At 36.1% G+C, this 26,175-nt stretch overlaps 1 protein-coding gene across 1 annotated transcript; it reads right to left on the reverse strand.

The window, feature by feature from the left end:
- Positions 1 to 250: 250 nt before the first annotated feature.
- foxred1 (FAD-dependent oxidoreductase domain containing 1) lies at positions 251 to 21,058 on the reverse strand. The gene is made up of 11 exons (XM_039764085.1): positions 20,792 to 21,058; positions 17,902 to 18,122; positions 17,662 to 17,772; positions 17,319 to 17,437; positions 12,950 to 13,044; positions 11,251 to 11,352; positions 10,814 to 10,890; positions 4,931 to 5,091; positions 4,203 to 4,332; positions 4,008 to 4,112; positions 251 to 1,528 (listed from the first exon to the last, which is right to left on the reverse strand). Exons 1-11 carry the CDS (start codon positions 20,925 to 20,927, stop codon positions 1,274 to 1,276), a joined length of 1,512 nt encoding a protein of 503 aa, XP_039620019.1. The 5' UTR covers positions 20,928 to 21,058; the 3' UTR covers positions 251 to 1,273.
- Positions 21,059 to 26,175: the final 5,117 nt, after the last annotated feature.

A 26,175-nucleotide genomic window follows, 5' to 3' on the forward strand; every position in this document is an offset into this window, starting at 1 on the left:
AGCTGCAGAAACATCTCAAGGATGATCAGGGGAAACAGGATGCACCTGAGCTCAATTTGGAGCTTCATGGCAAAGGCTGTGAATACTTATGTACATGTGCTTTCTCAATTTTTTTATTTTTAATAAATTTGCAAAAACCTCAAGTAAAGTTTTTTCACGTTGTCATTATGGGGTGTTGTGTGTAGAATTCTAAGGAAAAAAATGAATTGAATCCATTTTAGAATAAGGCTGTAACATAACAAAATGTGGAAAAAGTGATGCGCTGTGAATACTTTCCGGATGCACTGTATCTTCAATTTTGTAAAAAAAAAATACAGTATATAGTAACAAGCCTGAGACTAAAACCTAGTATTAATTACTAATAACAATAATAACGGGTAAATAAAAAACTGCACAGGTGAGCTGCTCTACTTATTGAAACTTCTTAGATATATTCAAGTACAAGGCTTATATTTTCCCGACAAGGTTTTCACTTCCTTTTCTTTGACTTTTTAATATTTACACGTCTCAGTGAACTTTGCACTGCCAATTTCATGTGAAACGCAATGTTAGCCAATGAATAAGCTGCTGCTGGGCTGGACTTGTGACCTATGAAGGGACAAAGGTTTACGTTTTAGTTAATGAGAGCACTTTCTGCAATTTAATGTTTTTAGTAAGAATACACGTGTTTGGGACATTGCAAGTATACGAATGAATAACTCAACAGGTGCCCTATGGGACACGAGGAACTGGAGATTGACTTCATGGATGTTTTGATATCATTTGCTGCTGTTCAATATTGGACACCATTAGCTTCTTTTGTATGAAAAACTTTTTTATTTCTGTTCTGCATGAAATTCAAATATTTACTGAGCCATCACTACAAACTACATAGGTGAAGAAATATATTATGTGGAGGTTTCCTTTAATGTCAAAATTTCAGCTACATATAAAAAGCATGATAAAATGAAAACAATTATTGAAATCGTTTATTAATACTGTAAATCACATTATATTTGTGTATCACTAAAGTCCTCCTCTGGCCCCCTCGAATTAGACCCACCCCTTCATGAAACTAAGAACCATCATAATAGAATCTGTTTAATAATATGTCATTTTATCAGCCAACATGTTAACAAAGTTTCTGTATGCAATGAAAACAGCTGCTGTCAGATGTTATGGGTGCTACGAGAAGCACTTTATTGCATATAAATGGAGTGTCTGTTACACATTGCAATAGTAGGTGTTTGGTTCAATTCAACAAGAAATATTTCATTCTGCTGGACGGCACAGGTCACACTATATTTCTTTCAAGCATCTTCTCCCCAATGAATAAACGTTTGAAGCCTAAATTTGTGAGGTCAAGAGTCTGAAAATCACCATCTAGTATCAGTTCTGCTATTGCTCGTCCTACAGCTGGAGCTTGCTGGATCCCATGACCACTAAAACCAGTGGCAAAGTATAAGTTGTTAACCAGTGGATGGATTCCCAAGATTGCATTCTGATCGAAGGTATTGTAATCATAATATCCAGCCCAGGCACTTTTCACCTGCATAACAGACACAGTATTAAAACTTTAATTTATTGCAGTGCATTTACCTTTTTTTTTTATTAAAGATTATAGTTTCCTTTGTTGTCTGGATTGCACTATAATCCGATAATAATATTACTGTGAAGTGTGACAGTTATTGAATTTATGTAAAAGCACACTATCATAGAATGTGAACAATCAGAATAGTGCTAAAGAAAGAACATTTGAGCTACGTATTTGTAGTGGGTTGTTTGCTTTAAGCATCAAAGTAATTTAACTAATACAATCATATGAAAAAGTTTAGGAACCCCCCCTCGGCCTGCAAAATAATTTACTTTCAACAAGAAAGATAACTGTGGTATGTCTTTCATTTCCTATGAACATCTGAGTACTGGGGTGTTTTCTGAACAAAGATTTAGGGAAGCAGTATTTAGTTGTAAGAAATTAAATCAAATGTGAAAAACTGGCTGTGCAAAAATTTGGGCCCCCTTGTAATTTTGCTGATTTGAATGCATGTACCTGCTCAATGCTGATTACTTGCAACACCAGATTGGTTGGATGAGCTCGTTATGCCTTGAACTTCATAGACAGGTGTGTCCAATCATTAGAAAAGGTATTTAAGGTGGTCAATTGCAAGTTGTGCTTCCCTTTGACTCTCCTCTAAAGAGTAACAGCATGGGATCCTCAAAGCAACTCTCAAAAGATCTGAAAACAAAGATTGTTCAGTCTCAAGGTTTAGCGGAAGGCTACAAAAAACTATCTCAGAGGTTTAAACGGTCAGTTTTAACTGTAAGGAATGTAATCAGGAAATGGAAGGCCACAGGCACAGTTTCTGTTAAACCCAGCAGGTCTGGCAGGCCAAGAAAAATACAGGAGAGGCATATGCGCGGGATTGTGAGAATGGTTACAGACAACCCACAGATCACCTCCAAAGACCTGCAAGAACACCTTACTGCAGATTGTGCATCTGTATATCGTTCTACAATTCAGCTCAATTTGCACAAAGAACATCTGTATGGCAGGGTGATGAGAAAGAAGCCCTTTCTGCACTCACACCACAAACAGAGTCGCCTGTTGTATGCAAATGCTCATTTAGACAAGCCAGATTCATTTTGGAACAAAGTGCTTTGGACTGATGAGACAAAAATTGAGTTATTTGGTCATAACGAAAAGCATTTGCATGGTGGAAGAAGAACACTGCATTCCAATAAAAAAAACCTGCTACCTACTGTCAAATTTGGTGGAGGTTCCATCATGCTGTGGGGCTGTGTGGCTAGTTCAGGGACTGGGGCCATTGTTAAAGTCGAGGGTTGGATGAATTCAACCCAATATCAACAAATTCTTCAGGATAATGTTCAAGCATCAGACAAAGTTGAAGTTACGCATGGGTTGGATATTCCAACAAGACAATGACTTAAAACACAGTTCGAAATCTACAAAGGCATTCATGCAGAGGGAGAAGTACAATGTTCTGGAATGGCCGTCACAGTCCCCTGACTTGAATATCATCGAAAATCTATGGAATGATTTAAAGCAGGCTGTCCACGCTCAGCAGTCATCAAATTTAACTGAACTGGAGAGATTTTGTATGGAAGAATGGTCAAAAATACCTCCATCCAGAATCCAGACACTCATCAAAGGCTATAGGAGGCGTCTAGAGGCTGTTATATTTGCAAAAGGAGACGCAACTAAGTATTGATGTCATATCTCTGTTAGGGTGCCCAAATTTATACACCTGTCTAATTTTGTTTTGATGCATATTACATATTTTATGTTAATGCAATATACTTAATGTCACTGCTGAAATATATACTTTCCATAAGGCATGTCACATATTAAAAAGAAGTTGCTACTTTGAAAGCTCAGCCAATGATAAACAAAAAGAATTATGACGGGTTCCCAAACTTTTTCATATGACTGTAGTGTTCCATGATACTCTAGTGTAAGCAAATAAATTGTCAATAGATGGCACATATTGTTTAATTTCTTGTTCAGCTGGAATACTTTTTCAGAAAAACTGCTTTTGACCTGCAAGGTAATGGAAAGATTTTCTAGCTGTGCTTTTGGAAGTGGCTCCTAAATTTGGTGTTCAAAATGCTACTGCCATTGCACACATGGTCATCTAAAGCATGCAGCATAACTCCTTTTAATTTCTACACGGCAGAAACTCCAAATGGTTTTTAACATTTACTGAGTAATTATAATAGGAGAAGTGCTCTTCAGAGATATCACGTTAGAAATAAAAAGACTGATTGTTGTTGAGGGTATACTGAGCTACAAAAAATGCAGTTCAGTGCATTAACAGAAAACACAGAAGCACAGCATAAACCATTATGTCCCAACGTAACCAGTAAACATTACAGACCTTAATTATTTTTAACATTCTACTTAACTGAACCACACTACTTGCAACAGCAGAGTGGAAATTCTATTAGGATAAATGGCATGTCTTAACTGAAAACCAGATTTTTTTCTTCTTCAATGCCAGGACACTTACTTTAAGGTTTTGGAAGGAAGGAATTCTGTTTGCCAAGTTGGGCCACACATTTTCTGTAAAGAAGTCGTAATTGACGTCTAAGTTGGAAACCTCAGGCTCACCATCCTAGATTAAATACATATAACCAAAATTATTATTGTATGGCTTATGCATTGTAATTTATTTAAAAGCAGTAAATGAACCTAAAATATCTACCTCGGTAGGAGACTGTCCACCAAGATAATTTCCTCCCAGTCCTTCTCGTCTTGCATAGGCTCCGCTGTTATCAATGAGCATAGGCATATCTAGACCTGGTCCTTCAGGGGAATGAAACACATACACATACCTAGGAAAATTAAAATTAATTTGTTTATTACAATTTTGACTTTTCTTTTATATCCATTCAGAATCTTAAACATTTTCAGAAACACTATTTCCTCCCCAGCAATAAAGATAAATATTCATGCACAGTCTGAAACTACATAAACAAATTGAGGAACACAGGAGCTGCCAGCTAATCCAATGGCAACAGAATGATATTTCTTTGAGGAGGCAACATCATTAACCACTGTTTTAGTAAACTACTTAGTTTTCTTTTTATTATCTATATATCCAAATCTGGTTATAAAATTTTGCAATGTACTTCTATAATCCATGAAAGTGTAAATTCTACATGACTGAATTATTCTCATATGCTCATATTTAACAGTGAAATGTTTACAGATCTTGAAAATACTGCAGCTCAGTGGTCACTTGCATAATTACAATGGTTTGCTTTCTAATATCCATCAATCCATTATCCATCCCGCTATATCCTAATATGATGCTTCAAATTCTTTTTGATACATAAAATACTTATGGCTTCTCATTCTTTCATCACCCATCAGAGACATATAAATGAAATAAGAGATTAGAAGTGATTCGCCCATGTTCCTTTAACATACCTCTTTCTTGGTTCCACTGGTACTGGCATGCTTAGAATATTGTCTTTTGAATCCTCACCAATCCCTGCCATTTGTGCCACATTACCAGACCAGGCACCAGCAGCATTCACTACTAAAGCACACTCCACTGGTTGGTACTCTGCACTATTTGGCATCTGTACCTGCAGGCACAAAGGTAGATTAATACATTTAGATCAGTAGTGGTTCTTTGTTACATGGTTTTACACCTCATTTAAATATACTTCAGAATGCCCATATGCTAATACCAAATGATTATTTTCAGAAGGTGTGATGTTTAAAATGAACAGAAACATTGTCTTACATAACAAGTCAGTACTAGAAACTGACTGAATCTAGAATACAGCAAAACACATTTTTATAGAATTGCCTTCAGTTAGATCTACAGGGATTGTATTGCTATGGAATCACACAATGAAGCATCTGTTTGTAGACTTGCGGTGTGGTAACTGTTGGTGGTCAGCCATGAATACAACTGGCTCAGACGTTGATCCAGATGTTTCAGCAGTTACCACAGTGCAGATATGTGAACTGATGTGTGATGGGAGTCCACAGTAATACACTGATATACAAGGCAGAGAGACAAAGACAGTTTTTTTTTTTTTCAAATAGGGGGCTTTGACACTGACATTTTTTGTAAGCTTTAATACTTTTGTAGAGGTCATTCTACAGCCATCAGAGACAGAATGTTGTATAAAGTCATTAAATGCACTTCTAATTATAAAAGCAAGTATCTGAGCCAAATCACAGAGCACAGTTTCAGTATTATGAAAAAAAATTTGTAAGGAGGATCATACCAAACCTATTCTTTTACTAAATTCTTCACAAATATAAACTTAAATATCAGTATGTTTCCTTTCTGATTTGTCCAAAATCATACTAGCTTAATTTTTTACAACTCCCCTAGGTTACATACAGTACAATCATATGAAAAAAATTGGGAACCCCTCTGAGCCTGCATAATAATTTACTCTACGTTCAACAAGAAATATAACAGTGGTATGTCTTTCATTTCCTATGAACATCTGAGTACTGTGGTGTTTTCTGAACAAAGATTTTTAGGGAAGCAGTATTTAGTTATATGAAATTAAATCAAATGTGAAAAACTGGCTGTGCAAAAATGTGGGTCCCCTTGTAATTTTGCTGATTTGAATGCATGTACCTGCTCAATACTGATTCCTTGCAACACCAAATTGGTTGGATTAGCTTAAGCCTTGAACTTCAAAGTCAGGTGTGTCCAATCATTAGAAAAGGTATTTAAGGTGGTCAATTGCAAGTTGTGCTTCCCTTTGACTCTCCTCTAAAGAGTAACAGCATGGGATCCTCAAAGCAACTCTCAACATATCTAAAAACAAAGATTGTTCAGTCTCATGGTTTAGGGGAAGGCTACAAAAAGCTATCTCAGAGGTTTAAACTGTCAGTTTCAACCATAAGGAATGTAATCGGGAAATGGAAGGCTGCAGGCACAGTTGCTGTTAAAAACCCAGCAGGTCTGGCAGGCCAAGAAAAATACAGGAGCGGCATATGCGCGGGATTGTGAGAATGGTTACAGACAACCAACAGATCACCTCCAAAGACCTGCAAGAACATCTTTCTGCAGATGATGTATCTGTACATCGTTCTACAATTCAGTGCAATTTGCACAAAGAACATCTGTATGGCAGGGTGATGAGAAAAAAGCCCTTTCTGCACTCAAAGTCGCTTGTTGCATGCAAAATGCTCATTTAGACAAGCCAGATTCATTTTGGAACAAAGTGCTTTGGACTAATGAAACAAAAATTGAGTTATTTGGTCATAACAGAAAGCGCTTTGCAAGGTGGAAAAAGAACACTGCATTCTAAGAAAAACACCTGCTACTTAATGTCAAATTTGGTGGAGGTACCATCATGCTGTGGGGCTGTGTGGCTAGTTCAGCGACTGGGGCCCTTGTTAAAGTCGAGGGTTGGATGAATTCAAATCAATATCAACAAATTCTTCAAGATAATGTTCAAGCATCAGTCACAAATTTGAAGTTACGCAGGGGTTGGATATTCTAACAAGACAATGACCCAAAACACAGTTCGAAATCTACAAAGGCATTCATGCAGAGGGAGAAGTACAATGTTCTGGAATTGCCGTCACAGTCCTCTGACTTGAATATCATCGAAAAATCTATGGGATAATTTGAAGCAGGCTGTCCATGCTCGGCAGCCATCAAATTGAACTGAACTGGAGAAATTTTGTATGGAAGAATGGTCAAAAATACCTCCATCCAGAATCCAGACACTCATCAAAGGCATCTAGAGGCTGTTATATTTGCAAAATGAGGCTCAACTAAGTATTGATGTAATATCTCTGCTAGGGTGCCCAAATTTATGCACCTGTCTAATTTTGTTATGATGCATATTTTCTGTTAATCCAATAAACTTAATGTCACTGCTGAAATACTATGGTTTCCATAAGGCATGTCATATATTAAAAGGAAGTTGCTACTTTAAAAGCTCAGCCAATGAGAAAAAAAAATGCAAAGAATTAAGAGGGGTTCCCAAACTTTTTCATATGACTTTAAATAGTATAGACTTTTTGCAATTTCCAATAAAACAACACAGGTTTATAAAAATAAGATGCCGGAAAAACATGATATAGAGTGGATATTTTAAAAGGGTGGTACCAGGTTTTCATAAATTCCTTTCCTTTAGGACTTAAATGTAACCTCTGCAAGGACAAATTAGGCTAAAGGAATGTTGATTAGAAAGCTACCATCTCTTCGCTAATCTCCAGCCGTGCTGGGGCCCTGCATTACTCTAGCAGCTGAAATCTGAACTCTTATAAAATATGCTTTCCTCACATACATACAAAATAGTTCATTTTTTGTCATACAGACAATGTGTCCATTTTACCAGGTACTGTTTAGTTTACTACTAATGAGCAATGTTGTTTAATGTATGCTGGCAGGCGCTTAAAATTTAGAGAAATATTTTGTTTTTAGAGAGATCAATTCTATTACCACTGCATTCCAATGGTAATCAGATATGCAAGTCTGCTTATATCAGGGATAGCAGGGTTTACATACATGTTTATTTTTACAGGTGACTATATGTATTGCTGTAAATGAAGTATTAAAGTCCAGGGGTCGCCAACTACGGTCTTGCAGGACTACTGTGGCTACAGGTTTTCATTCTAAGCCTTTTTTTAATGAATGTCTTGCTAATTAACTTCTTTTGAACTAATTTTAAATGACTTGCTCTTGAAGACTCAGATCCCATAATTGTTTCTTTTTCCTTAAATAGAAACCAAACAATAATGAGATACAACATGAGCCAAAACAACTGGTGTCCATCATACACTATCTGAAAATAAAGAACAATGAAGGTCTCAGGAATGCTGATCTGCTGAGGTCCCCAAAAAATTTTATTTACTGCCCTTAGAAAGAGAAAAATCAACAATTTCGGAAATGTCTGCTAATGCACCACAAGAGCAGCAACAAACCACAGAATTAAAGAACTGGTTTAATTAACGACAAGAATTGGCACCTCATTTAGCAACTGGTTGGAGTTTGAGGCCCTGACTTAGTTGGTCTTCTGATGGCTCACTCACTTCACATTTCATTTCTTAAGGAAAGAAATGAAGCAATTTAGAGGCATGATGAAGAAATTCAGAAGAACAAATCTTAAAAAAAACAAGTCAATTCAAATGAATTCACAAGAAATTAATTAGCGTCACAAACAGGGCACTCATTAAAAAAGGGTTAGAATGAAAACCTGCAGCCACAGTGGTCCTCCAGGACAGGACTTGGTGACCCCTGTTATAGCCAATACCTCAATGCAAACAATGGAAAACAAAAATATGGACTGGTATGGTATAAATCTAATATGTCATTAGAAAAATAAATGAATGACATAGAAAATATAAAATTGGATGCATGCCTTCATGACAGCAGTGTACTTATTCATGAATTTTTTTTTTTGGCAGAATAATACTCCATACAACAAGGTTAGGAAAACTTCAGTGTAGCTCCAACAACATTACATTTAATTCAAGTTTAATGAAAGTTTGGTGGCTTTGAACTTATTCTTTTTACAGTTATGTACATTTAATTTTAGGCATCGAGTATAATTAATAGTTTTTCAAACTGAACAGTTCCCTATCAAAGTCACTTGCAACTTGCTACTATATACTTTTCAATTCATTTAATGTTTGTTTTAGAAAGCTAGAAAGCAGAAATCTTTAAAAAAATCCTTTACAAAATCTTGATACAACTTATACATTTTAAACTATTCTTTTTTTAATAAAATTGATCTTGTTTAAATAAATAAATAGTGTCTTTGCATTTTATTCTTATACCCATTACACTTACAAACCATCACGATTTGAAGCACTTCCCTTTTTTTATTGTAGTTTATTTTATTAGTTTCATTTTCACACACACACACATACATATATATATACATATATATATACACATATATATATATATATATATATATATATACACACACACACACACACACACACACACACACACTGTATATTGCCACTGTAATCGGACCAGAACATTTAAATAATTTTAAGTTTTGAAAATTCTACAAAAAACATTGTTTTAACTTAATCAGAATTTTTAAAAAGTGCTTAGTGCACTACTATAGCCCATATCTCAAAATAACACTACTCAAAAAGCTATAATCAAATTTCATACTCAGGTACACTAGGCAAATATAGTCAGCCACCCTTAAAGCACACCTTTCACATGTTACGAGACTGTATAATCCGTGTATCTTAATTTAATACATCTGTAGTACTAGGATGTTGTACCGTGTTAGCCATTATGAATGTAGAAAAAGCCAAGCAAAATGACACCTTTTATTGGCTAACTAAAAAGATTACAATATGCAAGCTTTCGAGGCAACTCAGGCCCCTTCTTCAGGCAAGCCTGAGTTGCCTCGAAAGCTTTAATACATCTGAAAAACACTGCTGTGTAATGGGTCATTTTTAGTAACCATGACCACAAATGTGCAACTGCAAAAAGAATTTGTTTATTCTCTACACCCACTTATTCCAACACAAGGCTTCTTGGAGCCAGAGCCTTATTTTGGAAACATAGGGTACAATGAAAGAACCAACCAAAGACAAGGCGCCAGTCTTTCACAAAAGTGCAACTATAATCATACATAGGCAGATTATAAGGGTTAACTTTAGTATATAATGTATCCATATAATCAATAAAGGTATTTATATGAACAAAAAGGCCTTTAGAAATGTCATCACAAAAAGTGATTTCCCAAGGTCTTACTATTGCAATATCGTAGAAGGCTTGTTTAAATTATCTTAATGTTTGTTTTAAGGGTAAAAAAAAAAACAACTATAGTTTCAGTGATTGGGGAAACAACTGTAAAAAATTATATGATATTTAAGCTTTGCCAATTAAACAATCACATGTATTTTAAGCAAAGCGTGAATGTCTAGGAAAGTTTGAGTATGTACATATATATATGGATAGAAGTGAAGTATGTCTGTGAATGAATATAGGTAAAAAAAAAAAAAAAATGGATCTCATATGCATAGACGCACTTTATATTTCAACTTTTGGTTACCATATACAACTCTGGGTAGAATGCCCTCTGTGACTCTGATTGGTCTCTCCAAGTCTATACTTTGAACTTTCAGAGGTATAACTTTTCTCCCACTGCAAAAAGATTCTATCATGTTAAATGGGAACACTAAACTCTTCCAGTCTAAGCATGGATTTTTTTTTCATGCTATGCATCAGAACAATCTATTTCTCACATTAAGTTCCTTCCTTACTCCTGTTACTGCTACCGTTGGCACAGGCTTTCTTGTGATCCTTAAAAAGACAAAGAAGATGTTAGATGATCTACTTGTACTTACAATGACATGATGGATTCTTTTAAAATCTACCTTCTCCCCACTTGCAGTCACCATCTGCCTGCTTGAAGTTTTGAATCCTAAAGAAAGATAGAACAATTCATACTATAAGACCTATTTAAAGACCATTTTGACATTACTAATGATTCTAGTGATCTTTAAAAATATATGATTTCATAATTCTAATGTAAATAACAGTTGCATTACTTGCATATTCACATAGCATCTTCTGTTTTCTATATGCAAATTTAAAAATTGGTGAATGTTCTATACATTGTTACATATAATTATGCACACATAATATTTTAAAATGAATGCATTCTGATTTTTTAGACATTTACCTCTTGCCTTGTTTTCAAAACTTACAGTTACTAATGTCTAAGAACTAAAAATAGTACAACAGCACACTGGGAGGAAATTCTTCTGATACTGAAACTGACCTGTAACATCTCCAAAGCACTGGTATACCCCCATGCTTATTGCCTTCTTTCGAAAAGCATTTAAAAGAATCCATGGGTCAAACCAACCTTCATTCTCCAAACCTTTTATAAACAAAAAAGTAGAAATATCAGCCTAATAAAGTGTAATCTCTTGAAAAGAATCGATTACATGAATTTCCTCACATAATCTAAAAACACGAGCTTTTGGTTTAATTAATAATCAAAAAGCAAAGGTTTATTATCCCAGCTTAGAAATGCTACATACACTGTATAATACTATCATATCAATCTATTATATATATATATACACATACACAGTAGGGGAAACAACTATGTAATCCCCTGCCTGAATTTGTAAATTTGCTCACCTACAAAGAAATGACCAGTCTAATTTATATGGTAGCTTCATTTTAATGGAGAAATGCAGAATATCAACCAAAAATCCAGAAAAAACAACACATTACATAAAAGTTATAAATTGATCTGCATGTCATTGAAAGAAATAACTACATCCCAGATCTTCACAGCAAGCAGTAACACAGACATGCAGCATAGACATGCAGTGTTGCTGAAAGAAAAAGAACCACAGTGTGCTCTGATGACAGTGAAACCCAGTGCACAGGGTGAGTGATCATTTTCAGTGCACGCTTCAGTCAAACTCTAAACACATCAGAAAATCCTATACCAAAGAATTAGTGATGGGGGATTCCTCAAACACATTTTTGGGCCTTAGGGCATGTGTCATGCCTGATAGGAAAAGATGTGCATTGGCACCAAATCACACTAAAGTACACTACAACAACCTAGAATGCCGGCCTCAACAAACTTATCAGGGTTTTTTTTGTTTTTTTTTTCATATGCTGCCCATCAAACAACCTGCTGGTGCTCATACACTACTGGGGCTGGAATCTTGATCTTGGGAGGACTGGAGGTCCGCATGTTTTCTAGTAGTAAATATTGTATTCATGTGGTAACACTTGTAAGTGATCCATTCAAAACACAAAAAAGCATGTATTTTTTGCTTGTAGCTGTGACTTGACTTTTTTCATGACTAATACACCGTTAAAATATATAAATAAATACATAAATAAAGTATGATATGCTATTACAATCACCGTTTAGATTTTTAGTGTACAGAATTTGTAATAGAAAGTCTTGGGCAAGATTATTCAGTACCAGCTCTCTTTTAGGAATATGACAAGAGCAAAATTTTATGATTTATCATTTTTTCCACACTTACAATCCCTCTGGTGTTCTTTTGCGCATTAGTTTGTAAAGCAGTTTAAAACTGAGCATTGAATACATAAAAAGTATAAACAAAAAATAGCATAAAATTCTAGTACACTAAACAAATTCAGGACCACAAATGGCTGGAATACACACCAGAAGCATCAGCAAACAGGCAGGAAACAACCCTCCATGAGATGCCTGTCCACCACAGGACCCACTCACTCACTCACGCACACAACACATCCTTGGGGCCAATTTACAATTGACAGTCAGTCTAATGTGCCGGGTTTGTTAATGTGAAAGGGGTTCCAAGAAAAAAAGAAACACAGTATATTCAAACTCCTCTCTGACAACAACCAGGCACAAGAGTTTAAATTGACAATGCTAAACATTTTGGGCAGCAGCACTAAACACTGTGCTACCATCCCACTAATAAAGCATACAGCAGTATATCTAAAATAAAAGGTACCATATGATGCCAGAGCAACTCCTTCTGTGTTGATCCAAGGAAATTTTTTCTTCAGTTGCTCTGGTGATAAAAGAATGACATTTGCTCCCTCTCTCCTACACAAAAAATAAAACAATTTGCTTGTAAGTACCATAAAAATTAATTTGCAATTATTATCAACAAGAAAAATCTTTACAGTCAATACTACTTAGATAACCACAAAAGAAACATTTTTCCCATAACAGACCAGTCATCTCTTTTCACCTATTTCCTTCATAAAACCAAAATGCTACTACCAACCACACTGCTTAGTAATTTATTCCATATATGCATTGATCTAAATTAGTGTGTTGTAATATTAATGCAAAATTTACTAATTGTCAATATTTCTGTTTCTGTGTTGTTGTTAAAGAATTAACTTAACATTAACAGCTGGCATCCACCATATTACTTTTCTTCAAGTTGTAAATCACTTGTACTGTGTTGCTTCTTAGTCTTTGTTTAGACTGAAAAGATTCAACTCTTTCAAGCTTTAATCACTGGTCATACCCAGCACACCTGAAATTCACCTAGCTGCTTTTCTCTGGTCTTTTTCTAATGAAAGTATGTATTTTTTGTAATATGGAAACAAAAAAATGCACATTGCATCTAAGTTTAACATAAACTTAAGCGAAAAAGAAAATATTGATGGATATTACCACATTTCTGTTGCAACATACCAGCGATCCACTAAGGACAACTATGAAGCCAAACGTATATGGACACCTCTCCAAATTTTTGAGTGCAGGAGTTTCAGCTGCAGCTATTTATAACAGGTGCATAAAATCAAGCATACAGCAACAACCACCATTTATTTCTTGTAAAACCCAAAATCACCTCACCTCCCTAGCCTTGACTTCCTAAGAAGACAAAAAAAAACTGGAAGGAATCTACGGAACGGCAACTCAGAGCAAGGCCCTCTTCTAGGTAGGTTGGGCATGCAATGAGTGTCACAAAATAAGGTAAATACAATACACAAAACTGAACACAAGTAATCCTTTTCACAGAACTAGATGAGGAATCTATCATTGGCACCTCAGAAATACAATACTGCAAACTACAAGGCAAAATGTAAAAATATACAGCATTATACCACTCACTAAATACAGAACTACCACATAAAAGGAGGTAAATTTGTTCAAATACACCAAAAGAAACTAATTAACATAAATAAAAAACAACAATATCTGTCCATTATCTAATTACAGAACCACTGGCAGATTGCAGAAAATGAGTCAGACAAGCCAGATGCAGTTGGAGTCATGGAGACCTTGGCAAACTAGCCGCTTCTTCTCTTACTGGCCATTCTACAGCTGAGTCACTGGTGGGTCAGCCAATCTGCTGAAAGGACCCTTCTACTCCATTATTCCAGTGCTCCTTTATCTGAGATGACTTTACCATAGATAGGCAAACAACTTGGCAGTAGAGTAGTGGCATCAACTGCATGACAGGAGAAGCATTGGCAGCAAAATAGGTCATACTGAAGAGCTCAGAGACTTTACACATGCCACTGTTGATACAAGTCAATATGTGAAATTTCTGCTCTGCTAGATCTACCCTGGTCAACTGTCAGTGCTACTATTGTGAGGTGGAAGTGTCTAGGAGTAATCACATTGTGCTTATGAATGAAAAGTTTAATAATATATATATATATATATATATATATATATATATATATATATATATATATATATATATATATATATAGAAGATATAGAGAGAGAGAGAGAGAGAGAGAGAGAGAGAGAGAGAGAGAGAGATAGTGAAAGTAGCATGTTAATTGGTCTACATATGGGAATTTACATTTTTGTAGCTCACAGAACTTTAAATGCATATTTTTAAACATTATCAATTGGTAGCTGACAGCCTCACTACAAACACAAGGACATATTTCACAAAGAATCACTCAGAGCTAAGAACAGATAATGCATCTCTGGGTAATGTATACTGTACCTGAGTATTCCAAGTGTTACTGCACAGATCACCAAAATATGTTAATCCTATAAAATGTTGTCAAAGTGATAACGCCAATTATAGAAAAAGACCAGAAAAGTACTTATGAGGAGTTAATTATGCCTTAAACGATTGACAAATTATTGCCTATAAGGATTAGATCTCAGCTCTAACTTCACTCCTATAAAAATGTAATTATAAATTGCAATACATTGCAAAACCCCCCCAAATCCTTCTCATATGTTTGGCTTTTAATTTTCAGACACCATTTTATGTACTTATCTACATAAATAAAATTGTAAGCTGTGTAGATATCTGTTCACCAATCAGTGATAAATGACTAAACCAATTTTCATGAAATTTTGCATATGGGTTTTCATTGGTCCAACTTAAAATGAAGGCTGCATGCCATATTGTAGAGTGGGGTTGTAATGGTGTGGGGCAACCCAAAAACCATTGCAGATGTGAAGACTTCAATCCCCTTAAAGAAGCAGGAGTATCCAGAGGCTGATGGGAGGATACCATCGGGACACACAAAGTTTTGTACCAACCAACGTGTGTCCTTGTCAAAGACCACAGGTACATAAAGCCCTTTCTTCTCGACAAATGGGGTCAACAATTTCTTTGTCTTACTAGATTACAGCTTTGTTTACATCTTTTTATCTCACAGTGGGTTGTGTTTGGCCATAATTAATGTCAAAAAGATTGTTTTTTTTTGTTTGTTCTTGTTTATTTATGCCTAGGCAACAGTGGGTAATTTGGCAACTGTGTACTATTTTTACTTCCCATGTATATACATTTTATTTACATTTACTTTCATCTGAGATACATACAGTATAAACAACTTGGAATTCTGTTCTGTAATGGTTGAATGGATTTCATGGTGTCTACTAATCACTCTAATTCAGTGCTTTAATCCATGTTCATTTATTGGAAATTAAAAATAATCACCAGGTACAAGTAACTTGCAAGTATGTTTTAATATGAACTCAGAAATTGTAATTTTAAAAATAATTTGTATTAAGAATTATTACAGTACATTTATGAGCAGCACATACCGGTACAGTGCTTAGAGCTGCTTCCTACAAAATCAAAGACCAGGATTAAGTTCCTGGGCCATCTACCATCTATATGGATTTTATACATACTTTCTGCCTTCTGGACAGTTTACTCCAGGCACTCCAGTTTCCTCTCACATTACAAAGACACGCATGCTGGTTGTCATCTTTAAACTGGTCCAATGGGTTGAATACGTGCTTGTGTGTGTATAAGAGTGTCTGTGACATCTGGTTCCTGTCTTGCACACTGGAATCGGCTCCACTGCCTTATGATGACTTAATGGCTTATGTGGGCTTAGATAACGAAAGGATGTACACTTCTTATCCACTTACATTGGTAAAACTGATAAGGTAGTGATACCAGGATCTGCTCATCTATAAAAATGCCACTTCTCTCAGACCTCTTTTTGGGGCATAATATTTTTCCTTCTTTCTGTTGTTCCAGGCCTTTAATGACCTCTTGGGCATAGCCATAAGCAGTGTGCCTGTCTGAGGAGGGAATGTCAACCTTGTCGAGAGGTTTACTTACCTCAGCAGTGACATTCATGTCTCTGATGACTCTTCCTATGAAGTCAGTAAAAGACTGGGAGAGAGCATGGAGGGTCACAAGGTCGCTGGAAAGGGGTGTGTGGCATTCCAAATATCTTTACAAAAGGACAAAGTTCCAAGTCTTTTGAGGCATGGTGCTGCCTGTTTTCCTATATGGTTGCAAGACATGAATGCTATCCAGTGACCTGAGATGAAGACTGGACTCCTTCAGTACTATGTCTCTTCTGAGAGTCCTTTGGCACCGCTCATTTGACTTTGTGTGGAACAAGTGCTTGCTCATGGAGTCCCGACTGAGGCGCATTACCTGCAATGTGAGGGAGAATCAGTTACGGTACTACGGCCATGTGGCACGACTCCCTGAGGGTCATCTAGCTCACAGGATCCTCATTGCGGAGGACCCAAGTGGTTGGACCAGGCCAAGGGGACGCTCAAGTAAGAACTGGCTGTGGCAGATAGATGGTCATTTCCAAAGGGTGAGACTGGATCTCGTGTCTACCTGGGAAACCGAGCTGTTTCATCATGTGATGGATGCGGCAACATGCTCTACCAGTGCATGCTCCCCAACCTGACGTGACCTGAATTATTTTCTATCTTACTACTTTGCAGGTTACACTTATGTAATTTTCTTATATACTTTGCTATACTCTATTCTGGATAGTCCTTTCATTACACCCTAATTTGAGAATGTGGAGGGATTGTAACCTACAACCTGGACTTTTTCCTTTTATTTATACAATTCTGAAAAAATAATAAATTAAAAATTGAGCAGCGATAACCTATGCCATTGTTACCTCTGAATATGATAATTTTCCTCCATGACTTGGGCACCATTTTCACTTGCAAGAAACAGATACCCTGCATGGTTAAACTGGACATCAATTGGGTCTTCATTCATAACTGAAAGGTATTCCTGTGATGCAAAAAATACACTGCAGCTGAAAGCAGATGTATAAGCAGGACTAGCTAAAATGTGTGCAGGTATGAAGCAATAATTAACATAAGCAAGTGTTCTTTACATTATGACTACACCATAGTAAAAATAAAGAAATGCAAACAGCACTGCTATGTCAGTAATAATGGGGATGAAATTAGTCAGCTAATATATATATAATTATTTGTCTTTAATGGTCTTACATTGATATTCCTTAAGAAGTAGCAAGAGAAGAGAGACATGTGAATGTTTTCTGGCATTGAAAACTGCTGCCGTATCCCTCCCACTGAGAGCACTGTGGAGGCCTGGGTGTACTGAAACCAAAGAGAAAAGAAAGTGATTTGTATACTTGATTCTTTTTGATCACATTATTTAATTTCAGAAGCACATGCGTGCTGATATGTTAAAAATGTAAAGAATTCTGCTTCAGTAAGACAATTTACCGTTGGGTCACGCTCCACTACCACAACTCTCACACCATCTCGAATTCTTTCCTTCTTTTTTAGCCAATATGCAATTGCCCAACCCATTATCCCTCCACCAACAATGACAATGTCAGCTCTCTCCGGAGGCAGATTTGTGTTCATATGAATGGGTGTCCAATCACTGCCAGGTAGTGCAGTTACAAACTTTTCATGGAATTTCTTCATTTCTGATTCCAAATCTAAATAAGGCAAAAGAAAAAGGTTCCAGGCAAATTTATAATGCTTACTTTTTCATATACTGTATATAATATGAGGCTTTCATACAGTTAGCTAGAGTGATATAAAACATCCAAAGAGCGGTAATCAAAGTACTGACAGACCTCATAGTAGACAATTTCCATGAATACTTCCAGGGTGGTAGAACCAATATGTAACCATTTTTACAATATGATTCTCTTTAATTATTTCATGACAGACCTTTTGTATATGTAAATGCATATGTATGCATAGACACACACACATACACACATAGTGTTAGAACTATTGTGACCATAAACATTTAGACAAAGAACGAGGTCCTTCACTAATAGATTGAAACAACCCTATCCCCACTAAAAGAGCAAATAAGCTACACTCTCATACTCACAGAATTCAAGACCACCAAAATTTAAAAACACACCATTTCTCCCTCATTTATTTTCAATGTAAATAAATACTCCTAAATGTACATAAGTGTTGATAATGTGCAGATGTAAAACATTTGACTTAACAAAAAAAAAAAAATACATGTGAATTTTAAGAAATTAAGTATTAAAAGTATAACCTTTTCATAAATGAAGATTTCATAATATACAACCAGTAAAATAAATATTTGCTCTGTAATAAATATTTTCTAATATTTAAAAGACTGTAGAGAGATTATCAATGTGGATGCACAGAACACAACTGAGGGACTGGCAGAGACAAAAACAATAACAAACAGCTGGCACCTTAAGTATGTGTGACTGTTGATCCAATTCAAACTTTTCATCCTACTAGTCCTTCAGGTTATTAAAACATTTGAGTTAAATTTTAGCAGTTTCGAACATTAACATGCTTTTTTGTCCTAAGCAAGTCTAATAAGTTACCAGTGCTCCAAACACAGAAAAAAAATTAAACTTGATGGATTGATGTTTCCTATGAAATGTTCTATATAAAGTCAGTCTGAATTAAGTTGCATCAAAGCATAGCGAGTACTTTATTTCAAACAGATTGCAATGCATTCACCTTGTGGATTTTTATTTATTTTTCTATAGTTTTAGGTGCAAGTGATTTTTGTAGATCAATGCAATATGACTTTTAATAGGTTTCTTTTCAAATCATGACTGCCATTTACAAATTAATACTCTACCGCAAGGTCTGAGTATGGTTATTGTTTGGATGCCAAGAAAGGGAATAAATAAGGTACTATGTTTATAAAAAAAAAAGTTCTTTTATTTTCATCCTAAAAAAGTAGTCTAGTTTAAATCTATAAGTAAAATGATTTACTTAACTGAACACATAGCATCCTGATTCTACATTTCAGGTGTCTGGTACTTCTGGAATATACAACAGTCAATTTTACTATTGCTAGAGGTCTAATTGACATGTTTCAAACTAATTAATAATAAAAGTGCTCTTACTGTATTCATACCCAACACTGTAACACCCACACCTTTTGAAAGTTGCTAAACCAAGTCAAAACATTCTAGTTCTACATTTTTGCAGGGTTGATTCTACCACCAGCTACTACAAGTTTTATGTTTGATCTGTAGTTCTTTAATATCTTGTACTGTACTGAACTGATATCTTGCATCTGTACTGAAAACATAAAATGAGGCAAAAGAAAAGAGGCTATTCAGTCCATCATGCTCGTTTGGGAAGGCAATCTGTAGAGGATCCAATTCTGAAGCATCATTGGCCCTAGCACTATAGTTTATCATGTAAAAGGTAGTAATGCATTTTTGGCTAACTCACTATCCTCACCAATTTTTATAAATCCTGCTCCCGAAGGAAAGACGGCAAAGGGCAGAATCCAGGATTTAAAACACTGCCTGGTCACGATCTGTATGGACTGTGCATGTTCTGTCTACACAAATTGTCTTCCCATATCCAAAATAAAGAACTACAGTACTAGGCTTTTCAGCAACTGTAATTAGGCCATGTATGGGTGTATGTGTGATCATGCCCTGCATTGTACCCAGTGCTGTTAGGACAGGCTCCAGTCCTTGTAACCCCAAACTGGATTCCATAATGGATGGGTGGAAGCATGATCCTGCAGGATCCATGTAAGCAATGGTTTTCAAATGTTATAGTACAATTTCTTAATACATTTTTACTGTCCCACTAGGAAAACTTGTCCCCCATGGAGTGTAAAATGGTACTATGGGTGCGGTAGCACATCAGCATTTTTTATTAACCCTAAAACCACAGTATTGGCAACAGCTATCATCTTGACCATGGGAAAGGCGCTATATAAGTAAAATATATTAATATTAAAAGCTTAGCTTACAATCTACTCTACGGTATATTATTGAAATACACAAAAACAACCTCTCACAACCCTTATACCTTAGGGTACACCGCTCATCCTCTGAACGTGAACAGCTTAACAATGTCTTATTAATCATACACTCCGTATGCATGCGGTAAGTTAACTACCCCTTAAAAAAACAAAAAACGCAAGAATTCATACAAGAAAACTAACGCGTTAATACTGAAAGTTTGCCATGATTTGCTGCTTGTTTAGTGAAATGTATTCCACAGACAGGATGACAGACGTGATAAAACATGCTTATTCCTAGCCATCTGTTTACCTTTGACCGGTGCATATAAGAAGGAATACATGTTGAATAACTTTATCGAATACAAGTTTAATAATGAAACTTACCTTTAAAAAAGTCATTGCCTTTTCGCAGTGCTTTGGAAGAGGTGAACTCTCTAGCACATCGACCAAGACTTACAGGCTTGCATCTAAAAAGACGAGCAGTGAGTAATCTAAAGGCTATCCGCCTCCACGCTGCCATCCTTTCTTACTAACAAAAGGCAATGTTGAACACTCTCCAAATGCCAAACACGAAGTCCACTTGAACAGCAGCCAACTGCGAGGACATCAGGGACAGTAATCAGAGAGAGAACTTCACGTGTCACGTAAGGAACACGCACTTCCGCGAAGCCCGCGAACCCGCCCCTCTGATCACGTGACGGGGCGGTTCGTTGCCGCCTCCTGTTTCTTCCAGTCTGTGGATTGTTGTTAGCGGAGACGGTATCCATTTGAATTGATTTTAATGCTGTTGTTGGTATAAAAAGTTCTAAATAATCTTCCTCCTTTGTATATTTTGGAGTGCTTTTTCCCCTTACCGTCGCAGTCGTAACTTTAGATTTTCTAATAATGGCCGGCTCATTATTCCATGAGCTAAACATTAAAGAAGTGGTGAATACATCCATCCATCCATCCATCCATTACCAATTGAAATAAACCAAGCTAACATCCGTAAACAACTAAAATAAGAAAAACTTCTAAAACGTTAACTTTTTTTCATTTGGTCTTTTCATAGCTACATTTTAATTCTACTTCAAATAAACTATACATGCAGAGAAATATGTTTTCATGGGTTTACGAACAATAATAATCTACTTTTCTCTGCTTTCTTTTTCAGTTTTCTGTGACAGCGTTATGGGCCACAGCCACCTGATCAAAGTACTCCGCATCCTCCTGCTGTGTTGGAATTTAATAAGATACCCCTGCTGTCGACAAGACCTACGGCATCAAATCTTCCGGGATGAAGCTTAAAAAACAATAAGGAGCAACTTAAGTACATTTATGTTATATAGAATGCCTAAAAGGTCCTGAGTGGTCTTTGGATATTTTTACCCTTGCAGATTTTTTTCTGCTCCAGCACATCACATCTGAAAGCTTTTTTTTTTTTTTTTGTCCCTGTGTCCATCTGACAATAGCATCTCTTATCTCTAGAGACAGAAAAACAAATACTGTACATGTATAAGGAGTTTATTTTTTCTGTTAGTTGCATGTATGTTATGTAAACTATTATTGGTTTATTCATATCTATTATTTCTGATTTGTTGTTTATTCTTTCTTATTCTTATTTGTTTCTCTTTTCTTTACTGTCTTGTTAGCCACTTTGTTACATCTTTTCTATGAAAATATGCCTATATAAATAAACCAATAATGGCGCACTGCACGATAACATGCAGTGAATACACTTGACTTGAGCATTCCTAGTTTTCATTGTCTTTCTCTGTACGTTTAGCATTTGTTTGTTCAGAGGTTGATGCGCTTGCTACTTCCTGAGCAGCTCTTCTTTTCTTCACCCTAGCGGTCAGATTCTTCTCTTCTTTTGTCTGCATCTTTTTACATTAAAACTGTTTAAGTCAGTCTTTGTGTTGCAATTACTTGGTACGTTTTCATTAATTTTTCACTTAAGCTGGCACTTAAGTCTTCAATCTGCCTCAAGAATGATTTAAGATATGAAGTGACGGCGAAGGTGGTAGGGAATGAGAACAGTGCGCCGTATGCATGCACTGCATGGCCACCCTGCTAAAATAAAATAAAATAAAACTAAAAACAGGAATAATGTTGGAGGTCAATCGTCATCACGAAAGTAGATAGTAGACGTCACATAGTATATGTATACGAAATGGCAGGTCAATAGGTCAAAAGGTTTGCGAGCTACAGGTGATTTTAAATCCTGGACAGACAAACAGACAGCCAAGGTAGTGTATTATATAAGAAGATGTCATTGATGCTGTTACTGAAGCAAGTAGAAGAAGTCACAATTTGGCTTCAGTTTGCCTATAGAGATGGCTCTTTCAGGTTTTTTTTTTTTTTTCACTTACAACTGTTTTAACTTCCTGATTGTTTTCAAATTACCTCCCCAAACAGGAGCAATGTAATGTTTACTGTATTTTTCCTACCATATATGCAGGAGAATTAACTTGTTTTAAAGATCAAGTTTATTGAGGTATGTGCAGTAAAATGGGTTTCTTACTCAAATCTCTTACAGACTAGTGACAGTAGTACAGTACTGACTGCAGACATTAAATACAACAACAGAAAATATGTAAGAACACACATTAGGCACCTTTGGGGATTTGTCAGTATAAGTAGCTGTTGGGTAGCTACCTAGGGATAAAAACAGTCCCTAAATGTGGTGGTATGAGTCCTAATGGTCTTCATTTGCTAAAAGTGAAGGTGCAGAGAACAACTAGGGTCTTCAATAATACTGTTTGCCTTTCTAAGGTAATGTGTGTATTATATGTACTGGACTAAAGGGTACTGTGTGCCAATATTATTCTTAACCAAATTCCTCACCCTCTGTAGTGCTTTCTGCACCAGGTCTCATATCACGGTGCTACACAGCCAAGTAAGGATGGAGTCCACTGTGCAGCTATAGCAGTGTTTCTCAATTATTTTCTGTCATGCCCCCCCTAGGAAGAAGAAACCATCTCGCGCACCCCCCGCTCAACTATAAATAGTATCATTTGTCTATAAAATTGTTATAAGTACACCTCTGCATAACACTGTATCCTTATTAACGTATAAGAGAATAAAAAAGGAAAGAAATATGGAGTAGTGGAGTGGTATTGCACTTTATTCTAGAACAGTAAAAAAAATCAAAATAGAAAAATAAAGTTCATTTCACTTGTTACATCTGAATGATGATTAGCTGCATTACTAATTCTATTATTATTATACTATTGTTACTAATGCATGTCTGTCTGTATAACAGCTACAATAAACAGTATTTTTAAGAATGTAATGTGTGGGTGTACAATGAGTGTAATTCTTTCAACCAGTTACTGCCAACAGGACATTTGTGGCCACGACTGCTTTATTCTCTGAGTGTTAAAGTTTTTTCTCCTACATTCCAAAGGCATATGCATTACTTTAAATTGCAATTCTAAATAGTCCCTGCATATGTACTTATGCACACTATGTTAGCCCTGGATTGGGTAGATTGGTTCCTGCCTGGTGTCCATGGTGCTGGGATAAACACTTGCCTCATGACCCCGAACTGGGCTTAGAGGATTTGATCGATGGAAATGTGGATTTTGAATCAAAACATTTTTTTCCTATGTCATTACATTGGGGCTTTGGAGAAATGACTGAATGTTTAGTTTTTGTCATGTTGGAAAGCAAAACATCTTCTTCATATCCACTCTGCTGCAGGTTGCCTTGTTTGTGTATGTTCATTTTGAATTTGATCTTTATAAGTTGCCATGAGCCACAATAGAGATGTACCCCTTTTTGCCAGATGCTGTCACTGCCATACTTCGTGACAGGTATTGCTTTCTCTGAATATTGTGGCTTTATACTGGTGCCAAAGATAGCACCTAGTATGGATATGAAAAGTGTTGCCCAGATAAATTAGAAAATTGAATCTTCCTTTGCTTGGTTTCCAAGTGTTTTTCTTTAAGTTCAACTTGAACTTTACTGCCAGGCAACATCTCTTGGTGTTACAGCAATACACACAATTTTCACAGGTGAAAATTTTTGTACACTGGGTGTTTTTTTTTTTCTCTTAGGCAAAGAAACATCTAAATATTAAATGTCAAAACCAGTAGATGAAGGGGCAATAGGCACCCATTTATTGGACTGGGATGATAAGTGGAAAGGCAAATCTCCTGAGTAATTGTGTTACAGATTATTGTTGCTGGTTGTCTACAGGACATAAATAGTTACCTGCTTTGATTTTGTTGTTTAAACAATGATAATATGTTTACATTACAGCTGAAAAAAGCAAATTGGTATGTACCATTGTTTGATAAATCGTCATGTTAATCTAGACAGGGACTGAAGCAGAAATATACTTCTGGGCAGTGGGTGGTACCGTGAGGGACAGTTCACTGAGAACGCCGCCAAGACCACATGCAAAGAGCACAGGTAAGACTTGAGACATACTGACGACAACACCTACCTCCAGGGAGGAAGAGCCGCTGAATGGGATTCGACAATCTGGCAAAACTTCTGTCGGGAAACAAGCAAACGGAGTGTATCTGTGGACAGTGGAATGATTAATTGTTGTGGTAACACAGAGCGCATCTGGACTCCGCACCATGCACTAAAGGTTGTATTCTCCACTTTTTTGTCTTTCACGGATTTTTAGAGTACGGATTGTGTTTTTCTTAAGTTTTCGTTCCTGATATTTCTGGATACTTATGTTATTTATTGTCTTGTGTAATACAGGTTGCTTTTCCTGAAATTGCTGCCGAGACTTTCATTGTGTGTTTACTCGCCACCCAAAACCAGTGTTCTATTAAGTAAACCTCAAGAGTTCCCAGTCTGTTAATAAAACTGGGTGGCGTAGTCGGATATTGTATCTGTGTCTAGGTTAGATTACCTATAAGTGTGAGCAGAAACCTGTCACATAACACGGTACATATAACTAAAAAACACGATATACTGTACACGACGCCATTGCAACGTCATATACTGTAGAACGCAAATATACTGTACAAGACAAGATAGCTCGATAGATAGCTCGATAGATAGATAGATAGATAGATAGATAGATAGATAGATAGATAGATAGATAGATAGATAGATAGATAGAATGGTCTAAACACTTTACAGAATTACAAAAAAGAACGAAAAACTGTCTTGGGAGTCACATCGAGGAATTATGCAGGGGTATTGCCTTTCTTGACTCGCTTCTGCCGAATAATTTGTTGGCTGAAAGTATTCAAAGTTAGTGTGTCAGCAGAGCTGTTCATAACAGCACTCAGTTTTGTTTTAACTTTCTCCTTCCCTGCTGTCTCCAGGAGGTTCAGAGTGCATCCCATAACCGAGCTTGCCCTTTTTGTATAGGATTGCACTCCTGTCCAGTAATATATTAAGTAAGTCATATATAAAATGAATACTAAAATAAACACAATTTGAATTGAAAGGAGGAGTGTAGAAATCAGTAAAAGACGGAGATGAATTAGATAATGTAACTATCTTAGTGGCTGCATTAGGAAAGAAACTATTTACATGTCTAGTAGTTCTTGCTTTTAGTGACTGGCACTGTGAAAATTGAACATTTTCGCAATTTCTGACTGGATTTTCTCTCGGTACTCCAAAGTCTTCCCATATTCCAAATATGTGGATTAGAAGGATTGGAGGGAACCAACGCAGTATAGGGTAAAATTTAGCAGCAACTGGACAGAAGAACACCATTTTATTAAAAAGTGTTGCCTTTATATGTAACGTCTTAAAAGAATTACTGTACTATAAATTACAGAAATACATCTGTTCACATTCTCCACTATTTG

Source organism: Polypterus senegalus, chromosome 9, assembly GCF_016835505.1.
Source record: "Polypterus senegalus isolate Bchr_013 chromosome 9, ASM1683550v1, whole genome shotgun sequence".
Lineage (NCBI taxonomy): Eukaryota > Metazoa > Chordata > Cladistia > Polypteriformes > Polypteridae > Polypterus > Polypterus senegalus.

Excerpts from the sequence above, each read along its gene's own strand:
- foxred1 (XM_039764085.1), bottom strand. The coding sequence starts at position 20,927 with ATGGCAGCGTGGAGGCGGATAGCCTTTAGATTACTCACTGCTCGTCTT. Across the intron at positions 13,045-17,318 it reads GAAAATTATCATATTCAGAG|GAGAGAGGGAGCAAATGTCA; the intron begins GTAACAATGGCA and ends TTTTTTGTGTAG. Across the intron at positions 1,529-4,007 it reads CTTCCTTCCAAAACCTTAAA|GTGAAAAGTGCCTGGGCTGG; the intron begins GTAAGTGTCCTG and ends TCTGTTATGCAG.